The 10,796-nt window shown below is 61.4% G+C and overlaps 1 protein-coding gene across 5 annotated transcripts in view; it reads left to right on the forward strand.

The window, feature by feature from the left end:
- Window positions 1-2,433: 2,433 nt before the first annotated feature.
- PGAP6 (post-GPI attachment to proteins 6) overlaps window positions 2,434-10,796 on the forward strand; it is a 10,455-nt gene continuing 2,092 nt past the window's right edge. For 2 of the 5 annotated variants that reach the window (XM_028484263.2, XM_007130369.4), the window contains exons 1-11: window positions 2,557-2,690; window positions 6,229-6,406; window positions 6,489-6,681; window positions 6,954-7,081; window positions 7,282-7,550; window positions 7,634-7,953; window positions 8,353-8,440; window positions 8,516-8,639; window positions 9,057-9,193; window positions 9,602-9,780; window positions 9,849-9,995. In XM_028484263.2, coding sequence (XP_028340064.1) covers window positions 2,570-2,690; window positions 6,229-6,406; window positions 6,489-6,681; window positions 6,954-7,081; window positions 7,282-7,550; window positions 7,634-7,953; window positions 8,353-8,440; window positions 8,516-8,639; window positions 9,057-9,193; window positions 9,602-9,780; window positions 9,849-9,995 — 1,884 coding nt within the window. In that variant the 5' untranslated portion in view covers window positions 2,557-2,569. Of the gene's footprint in view, window positions 2,520-2,556; window positions 2,691-6,228; window positions 6,407-6,488; window positions 6,682-6,953; window positions 7,082-7,281; window positions 7,551-7,633; window positions 7,954-8,352; window positions 8,640-9,056; window positions 9,194-9,601; window positions 9,781-9,848; window positions 9,996-10,796 lie in introns of those variants that run through there. The other 3 variants (XM_028484262.2, XM_028484261.2, XM_007130368.4) reach the window with 3 other exon arrangements.

Here is a 10,796-nt window from a genome sequence, read left to right on the forward strand (position 1 = left end):
ACAAGACCTCCAGAAGGGGCCTCCTGCCACTGGGCCTGTTTCCATCTTCAGGTGAGGCCTCCCAGGTGGGTCCTTTCCATTTTTAAAAAAATATTTATTTATTTATATATCACTTAGGCTGTGCTGGGCCTTAGTTGTGGCATGCAGGACCTTTTTGTGGCATGCATGTGGGATCTAGTTCCCTGACCAGGGATTGAACCCTGGCCCCCTGCATTGGGAGCATGGAGTCTTACCCACTGGACCACCAGGGAGATCCCTCCTTTCCATTATTAATACTCTGTTACTTAGCAGAGTTCTCCTGAGCCGCCTAGATGGAGCACTGATGCCTGCTCTCCTGCCTGCTTGGGGAGCTTGGCCCAGGAGCCTTATACTGACGTGACCCTCAGAGTGGGTAGGGCTGGTGGGGAACCACTGAGCCCAGCCTGGGGCAGGGATGGATCTCGGCTGGAACAGTCTGCGGGGCTCAGTGCTGACCACAGCTGCTGTCCCCAGCATGATCTGGGTCAGTACAGTGCACTAAAATCGAAGGTCAGCAAAATCCAGAATTGGTCTCTGTCCCTTTAAATTGAGAACCTGGGAGCCCCCTGCGGCCAGGGATGAGGGGGGTCCAGCCTAGATTCCAGAGGAATAAAGGGTCTCTTTTAAGGGTTCACACCTGGGGCTTCCTCCCCCCACCCTCCCGCCATGCCTCACCCCCCCTTACCCCACAGCATTCAGTGGCCTTGGGCTCCCCGGGTCAGCTTCTCTTCCCTCCCGACCGGTAAACCCTCACGCACGCGCGAACACACACACACACACACACACACACACACACACGAACAAAATTCGAAAGGTGCAAACAGGTATAGCCCCTCTTCCCAATCCTCAGCCACAGGGTTCCCTTCCCTCCCCGGCTGCTGGATGCTTCCAGGCATTCTATGTCTTTAAGACATGCAAATTAAAAAATTTTGTTTTCTACAAAAATGGTAGCTTTCTGAACACGTTATTCTGCCCTTCCCTTTTTTCAGCTAATGGTCCCCCTGGTAGACCATTCCCAATTAGTACACAGAGCTTCCTGGTTTTCCTTTTACAGCCCACTGGATCAGTGTTTATAATATCACAGTGTTTGAATTTCGATCTGGGTACCCATGACTCTAATGCCCATTCCCTCATGACCAATATCTGGGTGCATGCTGCACTCGAATGCAGCCTCACGCTTCTGTGACCATATCTGCAGGGAAAATGCACAGCGGTGGCAGGACTGAGGCTCCCAGGAGGTTCAGCAAACCTAAGTCTGTGGGCAATGCCACCCTTTCGGTAGGATCAGATTTTTTGATCTCTGCAGATTTGTTAGGTGAAAGAAGGCCTCTGGGTGCTTCTCAGTTTGCATTTCTTTAAGGAGGGAAATATTCATCTGCATATCCTTTCCAGGAATCTTCTCTGGTGGTTTGCTGTGGGAGAGGTGATATTTCTTATTTACTTGTAGGAACTCTTTATTATTAGTAATCTCATTAAGATCGGCCCTTTGTGATGTGAGTTGCAAGTGTCCTCCCATTTGAGGCTTGTTTTTTGAGTTTGGTTACGCAGTTTTGCTCGTAGCTGAATTTCTATCTTACCTCTAGCCTACTGGGTCACATGTAGAAAAGCCTTAGCTTCCCCTAAGCTGTGAAAAAGTTTCCCCATGTTCTCTTCCAGTACCTCCATCGTTTCCTTTTCACGCTGAAATCCTTAATCTGTTGGAATCTACCCGGATGTCAAGGGTGAGTGAGTCCCACCCACTGACGTGAATCGCCACCTTCACAGTGTACGAAATATGTACAAAGAGCCTTTTCATTTTTCCATGAAAGTGTTTTTCACACATACTCGTAGCGCCTTTGTGGTGTGACGCGCCGGGAGGCCGGCAGGGGAGTCCAGCTCCGGGAGGCAGGAGCCGGCGCAGGCTGGCCGGACCTTGCGCGGCGCCCGGCCCACGAGCAGGGACCGAAAGACACTCGCGTCCCGGGGTCCCCCCAGCGCGTCCAGAAAGCATGTGGGGACACTCCGCGGACGCTTCGAATCTCCTGCGCGTTCCAAGTCACGCCCCACCATTTCTCCCTCTGAACCAAGACCCCCGCGGCCCCCGGCGTCCCGCGCCACCCTTCGCCCCCATTCCTCCCTCCGCCCCACGTGTCCCGAGACCCTCCACTCCATCCCGCCCCGCCTCCCCCACCTGCGCACTGTCGCGGGCCCGAGTTCCCCACCAGTCCGGACCTCCCTGCGACCCATTTTCCCTGCGCGCCCTCTTGGTCCCCGCATCGCGCCCCGCGTCGCCCCCCGTCCCGCATCCTCCTTCAGATCGCCTTCCCCGCGCGTCCCCCGAGCCCAGTTCAGCGCCGTGCGCCCGGCGCCCCTCTCCGGCCCAGCTCCCGGCGGGGCGGGGCCTCTCAGGCGGAAGTGCCCGGGGCGCCGGCGGCTGGGACCGGCCCGGACGATGGGATCCCAGGGCAGAGGCGGCGGTTGGGGCCGCAGCGGCGGCCGTGGCTGCCCGAGCGGCGGCGGGGGTGGGTGGCCGGGTACGCGGGTCGGGTAGCGCCGGGACGAGCGCGGAGCCATGCGCCGGGCTGGGACCGGGACCGGGGGCGCGGCGGTGGCGGTGGCGGTGGCGGTGCCGCTGCTGCTGCTGCTCGCTTGGTCCCCGCCTGCCGCCGCCGCCGGCGACGGCAAAAAGAGCGGTGAGCGAGCGCGGACCCGCGGGCGCCATCCCGGGAGCTCGGGCTGGGGGGCGGAGGGAGCAGCGGGGGGAGCGGCCGGGATTGTGAGTCACCTGGGGGCACCTGTGCGCTCACCTGGCGCGGACGTAGGGCCCAGGTCCCCACCCTAGGTTGGGGGCGCAGGGCGGCCCCTTGCGGGGCACCGAGTGTGACAGCGGGCGGTAGAAGGGACACCCGCGCCCCCTCCTCTGTCCCCGGGGCCGGGTTTGGCCAGACGGTCCCCTTCGAGCGAGTCCTCCCTTCTTTCCTGCTCCTCCTCCTCCCAACGGGTTCTGGTCGGGCACGAGCCTCGCACACCAGGACGTGGGGGTGAAGTGGCCCAGGGGGACTCTTCTGGGATTCCAAGAGCTGCGGAGGGGAGCTGCGAGCCCCTGGGAAGAAACGGGGCTGTGGGATTCCTGGGTCCCCATCTGGTCTGGGAGAGGGCCAGAGTTGGGAAAAAGTTGCTTAGATCCTAGAGTAGCAGCCGGGGTGGGTGTAATGCCTCCATCCCTCCCAAGGTGACCACCACACTACTGCGGTCACTTTCAACAGCTGGCCTTGCTTGTTGGAGGCTAGACTCCCAGTTGTCCTCAGGACCTTAGCAGGCCAGAGTGGTTCTGAGAAATGGGCACCTCTGTGTTGTCTGGGAACTTCCACTCCCTTTGACGAAGGCCCAAGGAGGTGGCTAGACCAGAAGGTGCTGTCCTTGGGGTTCTGCAGGATACCTGAGGATGCTGAGTAAACTGCCTGACTCCTGAGGCCTTGGGCTCTCTGGTGGCCAGGCTGGTGGGGCTGGGAGGGCCCAGATGCCCCACCGGGCAGTGGGCAGCTTACCTAGCACAGCCTGGGGCTGGCTCCCAGCCCTTCCCCCCTTCTCTGAAATCTTGCTTCTCCAAGCTCCTGTTTCTTTGAGGGTTGTGCCTCTGGTTTCTGAGCTTGGCACAGCTTGAAATGAAAGGCAGTTTCCCCGAGATGGGCCCTTGATGAAATTGCTCCATCGGGTACCGATGAGAAAGTCATCCTTACTTTCTCCTTTCCTCCTTTTCCGGGATCAGGGCTAGGTGAGGGGGTCACTGGTGAAGAGTTTATGGAGGTGGAAAACCTGGGGCAGCCGCTCACCTCCCAGGCCTGCTGAAGTGATCCTGGTTTCTGTGTGATCCTGGCTTCTGGGGTCTCTGGGGTGGGCAGAGTTTCCACACTGTGTGCCTGTACTGGTTTGGAGGATGTGGGACAGGGTGCCCTTACTAGGGTTCCCAGGACAGGCTCAGGGACTTTCTTTCTCCTACCCCCAGCCCTGTGTCCTTGGAGGGGGCTGTGGGCAGAGCAGGTGTGCATGTGACTGGTGCTCCCTGATATCAGAAATGTGTCTTCCACATCTGGCTCAGATGGAGAGCTGCAGAGCTGGGGGTGGGGTGCTGGAGGGGCTGTGTGGCCTGGGAGTGGGGACCACTGGGTCTTAGGGTGACCTCTCTTATCTCTCATGCACCTGCTGAAACTTCACAGCCACCAGCTGGGTTGCAGGTGTCCAGGGCTGGCAGGGGCCAGAGGACCTGGCCACTCTCTGGTCAGGGGGCTGCACACTGCAGCGGGACCTCCCCTGCCCGGCCCCATCTAGAAGCTGGGAGCCTGGTGGGCTGGCAGACTGTTTCTCTAAGGCCCTGTGGTCCTGGGGTGGGGTGGGTGGGGTGGGGTAGGGGGAGGGCTGCAGCAGCCTCAGGAGAAAGTTTGTATTAGCTCAGTGGCTGCTAGTCTTCTGGCACTCAGGCCACAGTTGGCAGTTGGGACTTGGTGGCCAGTAGACACTTGGAAAGCCTGGAGTGTGTCCTATGTGATGCCTACCCCTGCCCAGCCCCCCATACCGGGCTCCTCCGAGCTCAGACTGGCTTTGCAAGTGGGCTGCTATCTTTTCTCAGGGTGTTTCCATGGCAGGGTCAGGAGGCTGGCAGGAAAGCCAGCTGTTCACCTGGTTCCCTTACCTGCTCACCTGGCCCACCTGGAAGGGCCCGGGCTTGCTGCTGGGGTGGTGTGAGTTGCCAGTTTCCCAGTGGGGCAGGGGGAGGTACCCAGCTCAGAGGAGAGGGAGACCACACCCAGCTGTGTCCACAATGCATTTCTTCTTAAAGCACTTTAACATCCATTAACCATGGAGGGAGGGGCAGCCAAAGGGAGGTGCTGTCCGCCTCAGCCAACTCAGAGGAAGCTAGGACCCAGAGAGGGGAAGGGATGGTCAAGGTCACACCGAGAACAAGGCCTGAGCTGGCACTGGGGCATAGTTTCCTACCATGCAGCCCAGGTGCCTTGTCAGCCACCCCTGGGACACAGAGAGCACCAGAGCATGCCTGTTCTGTGGGAGGCCCTAGAGGGAGAGTCTGAGTGGGCACCCTTACCCACTCATGGGGCGGGTCGTTACACCATAGACCCCAGACACATGCTCCAGCGGAGGTTGTGCCGGTTAATGGACACTCCCAGGAGGACCCTAATCCAGGGTGGGGCCACAGGCCTCTGTGTCCAGTCCCAGCAGACCTTCAGAGCTGATCTGGGAATGGCTGGCATGACAAAAGGGGGCTGCAAGTGCAAACTTTTGGAGTGTGTGGGGAAGGGCAGCTGGGGAGTCACGGAGGTGGGGGCCTGGGAGCCACTGCCAGTACTGGGGCGCAGGGGAGCCCCGGGCTGGGGCCACTCTGCAGGGGCTTGTGCCCACTGGAGCTGGGGGGTAGCCGTTCCAGCCTAGGTCCCCTCCCCACAGGGTCTCTGTCTGCCTCCTGTCTGGGTGAGGAAGGATAACGGCTCTGGTGCAACTGTATCCCAAATCATGGCCTGAGCAGGCGGCCAGCTTCCAGACCTGGACTCCCTGGCCTGTCCAGTGGAACCAGGATCAAGGATGCTGGAGCTGGGGAGGCTCAGAGGAGGTGGGGGAGAGTGTCCTGGCGTCCAGTGCCCAGGGCAGCTGGGGGGGCTCCCGCCCTGACCACTTCCTGTGCCCTTCAGACTCCATCCCTCAGCCCTGGATGTGCCAGGGCTGCAGTGGAGGGAGGGGAGGGGGGGCTGTGACCAGTGTGGAGAGGAGCTGCCCTCTGAGTGGGGCTCTTCCTGCTTCTAAGGTCTGAGACCGTTGGGGTGATCGGTGTTGTGTGGCTGTGGGACTCGTTGATAAGGGGTGGCTGATGGGTGGGATGTGGAGATCTGGGGAAAGTTGGCAGAGGAATGGCTGTGGGGGACTGAGCCTGTGAGCTAGAGATCGTTGGCAGGGCTGGAGGGGTTTAGAAAGATGGATGTGTGGACGTGAGTGGGATCGTGATGCCTGAGTGAAAACTTCTGAGCCCTGGGCCCTTGCCAGGGGCTGGGGGGGAGCAGTGACCTTTCCGAGGTCAGAGTGGGCATGCCAGGCATCCCAGGGGCTCCATGGCTTCCCTTGCCCCTTCTCTCTGGCCCAGGCCAGGCATGAGGGCCTCCATCTTCTCCCCACGGGAGGGGGATCCTGGGCACCCTGGCCCGGCTGACAGCGCCTTCTCTGCAGATGCCAGGCTGGTGTCGGAGCAGTTTTCGCAGGCCCCGCAGAAGCTGGCTTTCTACAGCTGGTATGGCAGCGCCAGGCTCTTCCACTTCCGGGTACCCACAGACACAGTGCTGTTGCGCTGGCTGCTGCAGGTGTCCAGGGGCAGTGGCCCCACCTGCACCAACGTGGAGATCACCGTGTAGGTGCCCGCCCGCTGCCCCCACCCCCACCTGAGCCTCCTGGGCCGACACCTGAGCCTGCCCTGCTCTCCCTGCCTCCAGGTACTTCCGCTACGGCGCCCCTCCCGTCATCAACCCACTGGGCACCAGCTTCCCTGACAACACCTCCGTTCAGCCCTCCTTCCTCCTCAAGATGCTGCACAGCAATGCCTCCGTCAACATCTCCCACCCAGCACCTGGGGACTGGTTTGTGGCCGCCCACCTGCCCCCCTCATCCCATAAGATTGAGGTGAAGGTAAGGGGGCTCCCTCCAGGGGCAGGGGGTGGGCAGGACCCCACAGAGCATGAATGGCCTGTCCCTATTTTTCATCTCCCCAGGGCAGACTTTGCTCAGGGCTCTGCTGCCCAGCCCTGCCCCTCCACCCTAGGGCTCTACGGTCCAGCCCTGACACCCTCCCCTGCAGGCTCTCTGGTCCAGCCCCGCATCCCCCAACCCTAGGGCTCTCTGGTCCAGCCCTGCTGCCCCCTCCTGCTTCCCCTTCTCCCCTGTGCCTGCTCTCTCCTTAGGGCTTTGTTCCCACCTGTGCCTACATCTTCCAGCCTGACATGCTGGTCGTGCGAGTGGTTGAGGTCTCCATCCTGGAGCCTGACGTGCCCCTTCCACAGACCCTCCTCTCCCACCCCAGCTACCTCAAGTGAGTGGAGGTTTGGTGGAGTGGGTGGTACTGCTGTCCTCACTGCGGGTGAAAGAGCGGTGGGTCTGCATCTCTGGGTCGTGCTAAGAAGTGGGGACCAGGTGTCTCGCCCCCTTTGGCTACCACTCTGAGGGTGAAGTATACGGGGAGGTTGGTTGAAGCTGCAGAGCCCAAGTGAGGCCGTATCCCCTTGGCTGCAGAGTCTTCGTCCCCGAGTACACCCAGGAGCTGCGGCTGGAGCTGCAGGGCTGTGCATCCAACGGGAGCCTGGGCTGCCCTGTGCACCTCACCGTGGGCTCGGCCACCCTGCCTGGAAACTTCCAGAAGGTGCTCACTTGCAGCGGCCCCACCCAGGCCTGCCGCCTGCTGCTGCCCTCACCACCCTGGGACCGGTGGCTGCAAGTGACGGCCAAGAGCCTCGCCGGGCCCCGTGTGTCCGTGGCTTTCAGTGCTGTGGCTGCCCTCACAGGTGGGCTGAGCGGGGAGATGGCTCTGCTCCCTGCCTTCCGCCCTCAGGGCTTCCTCCAGCTGAGCCCCTTGTGATCCTGACAGCCTGCAGGCCGTGGAGTGTGAACTTCCAGCACCTTCTGCAGAGCAGCCCAAACCAGAGCAGCAACGCCTCCACTGGTCTGCCGCCCCCAACCCCCAGCTACCAGGACCTGGACCGGAGGAGCAGCATGGTCGGCGGCCCCTTCTGCCTCAGGAGCTTCCCCGTCCTGCGGGAAGACGTGGATGTGGTATCTGTGCGCTTCCAGCCCCTGGACAGGGTCTCGGTGCTCGTGCAGTCGGACATGCCCTCAGTGATGCGGCTGAACCTCAACACAGGCATGGACAGCGGGGGCTCCCTCACCATCTCCATGCGGGTCAACAAGGTACCTTGGTCCAAGAGCCCCTAGAGGCCCGGCTCGGATCAGGGCTCAGGGCCAAGGGCTCAGACCTGCCTGGGTGGAGTGATGCTGCTCAGGCCTCCCTGTGCCGACTTTGGCACGGAGACGGGATCGGGGTGGCCTTTCGGGCAACAAAGTGAGCCCAGCACACGTTGGGCCAGAATAGGCACCATCTGAGAAACAGAAGGCCTGTTCTCCGGGGCAGCAGGTCCCTGTCGGCAGGCCCAGGGCTGCAGGTAGGGTCAGAAGCTGGGTGCCTCAGGTCTGGAGGGGAAGGGTCCTGTTGGGCCCTGAGCCAGCGGGGGCCACAGAGAACAACACCCAGCACCAGGGGTGAACTTGAGGTGGAGGCCGGGGACTGACCCTGAACGGCCTTCTTTCCAGACCGCGATTGCCAACACTTCAGTGGTAGCCTGTGTGACTGCTGCCTCACCCTTGCTCAGCTTCAACGCGTCGCTCAGCTGCACCACAGGTATAGGTGGCATCCGGCCCAGGGACCAGCAGGCCCTCTGGCTCCCTATGACCAGGGCTTCCTCCTCCTCTGCAGCCTTCTTCCAGGGCCACCCCCTGTCTCTGAGTGCCTCTTCTCCCACGGCCAACCTCATCATCCCCTACCCAGAGACAGACAACTGGTACCTCTCCCTGCAGCTCATGTGCCCTGAGAGACCTGAGTAAGTAAACTTGAGGGCAGCCGGCAAAATGGTTGCCCTCGGAACCATGGACAGGGCTGCCCGCATCCCAGTTTGGGGCTGACCCGACTTCCTGCAAGCTGTGCAGGGTCAGTTGCCTTCTGGGAGTTCTAAAGGATTCCCCACCTCCACCTGGCCACTCCTCCTGTGGCAGCTCTGAGAGTCCGGACACAAGCAGGGGGACTGGTCCAGGACACAGCCCCAGACAGGCTGGTACTCGGGCAGCGGGAGGAAGAGGGGCATCTTGGCCTCACAGAGCTTGTGGCTGCTGTCCTCCAGGGCTTGGAGCTCGGGGGCCTCAACTCTGGGTTCATGTGTCCAAGACCCTGCTGGGAGCACTGGTAGGGGACTGACCGGCAGACCTCAGCAGCCAGCCTTCCTATGGCCCCTTCCTCGCAGGGAGTGTGAGCAGGCCTCGGTCCTCGTGGAGACCACCTTGTACTTGGTGCCCTGCTTGAACGACTGTGGACCCTACGGCCAGTGCCTCCTACTGCGCAGACATGGCTACCTGTATGCGGGCTGCAGCTGCAAGGCAGGTGAGGGACGGTCCTGATGTCTCCCCCCACTTGTGCCCTTGACCTCCCAGACCTGTGCCTTCCTCTGGGAGCCCATCCCAGCTCTGCCCCCGAAGAGCAAGGACAGATGCCCCCTTCCCACCCCTACCGTGCCCCCGTGTGGGCACAGAGAGGCACCCCCAGAGATGGTACTGCCTTCTGATCTTGGCCTCCCCTGCCCACACCTGCCCCCACCTACCCACACTGGCATCCACCTACCCACATGTGCCCCACACCTACCCACACCTGTCCCGGCCTGCTCAGGGGTGAAGAAGGGGCTTCTCTGCAGGGCCCTGGGTGAGAGGCGGGCCCTGAGGTTCCAAAGCGCCCCCTGCCAAGCCTGCCCCACTTGCCCAGCTTCAGCCCCCTCTGCGTTGCCTTGGCCTACAGGCTGGCGTGGGTGGAGCTGCACAGACAACAGCACAGCCCAGATGGCGGCCCAGCAGAAGGCGGCTGCCCTCTTGCTTACCCTGAGCAACCTCATGTTCCTGGCCCCCATCGCCATCTCCGTGCACCGCTCCCTCCTGGTGGAGGCCTCCGTCTATGCCTACACCATGTTCTTCTCCACGGTAGGCCTGCTTGCTCCCCTGGGGGTGGTAGGGGGACCTGGGCTGCCGCTCACCTCCTGGCCCCACAGTTCTACCACGCCTGCGACCAGCCGGGTGAAGCGGTGCTGTGCATCCTCAACTATGACACTCTGCAGTATTGCGACTTCCTGGGCTCTGGAGTGTCCATCTGGGTCACCGTCCTCTGCATGGCCCGGCTGAAGGCCGCCCTGAAATACGTGAGCGATTTCCTGATACCCGGGGTCTGGGCTCTGGGGGGGCGGAGGCCCTTGTGCACAGCGTGTCGAGGGAGACACCAGAAAGGGGGTTTGGCCGCTGCCCTTCGAAACCTCTTGTACTGACCAGTCGCCTGCTGGAAGAGGCTACCTCCAGTTGTAAAGGGACTGTGTAAGCTGCTCGGAGGATGCCAGGAAAGGAAGGTGGTGGGCAGGGTTGGGCGAGGCCTGTCTCTCTCCCAGGGCCCCATTCAGAGAGGAGGCTTGAAGCCCCAACCCTGGACCAGACCTCCCTGAGAAGCGCCCAGCTGTGCTCCTGGAGTCCCTGGTGCTGAGGACACTTTGGGGAGTTTTCTGCTGCAGCCGGGCTTGGCTGATGGAGATGCATACCCTGGTGCCCTGCCTGCCCAAGTTTGTGCCCCAGAATTCACCTGTGGGGAATTCCCTCTCAGTCCAGTGGTTAAGACTCCGTGCTTTCACTGCTGAGGGCGGCGTGGGTTCAACCCCTGGTCAGGGAACTAAGATCCTGCAAACTGTGCAGCGCGGCCAAAACAAAACAAAACACATTAGAAATCCACCTGTGGGGGCTTCCCTGGTGGCGCAGTGGTTGAGAGTCCACCTGCCGATGCAGGGGACACGGGTTCGTGCCCCGGTCCGGGAGGATCCCACATGCCGCGGAGTGGCTGGGCCCGTGAACTATGGCCGCTGAGCCTGCGCGTCCAGAGCCTGTGCTCTGCAACGGGAGAGGCCACAGCAGTGAGAGGCCCACGTACTGCAAAAAAAAAAAAAAAAAAAAAAAAGAAA

The sequence above is a fragment of the Physeter macrocephalus genome, unplaced genomic scaffold (assembly GCF_002837175.3).
Source record: "Physeter macrocephalus isolate SW-GA unplaced genomic scaffold, ASM283717v5 random_152, whole genome shotgun sequence".
NCBI classification, from domain to species: domain Eukaryota; kingdom Metazoa; phylum Chordata; class Mammalia; order Artiodactyla; family Physeteridae; genus Physeter; species Physeter macrocephalus.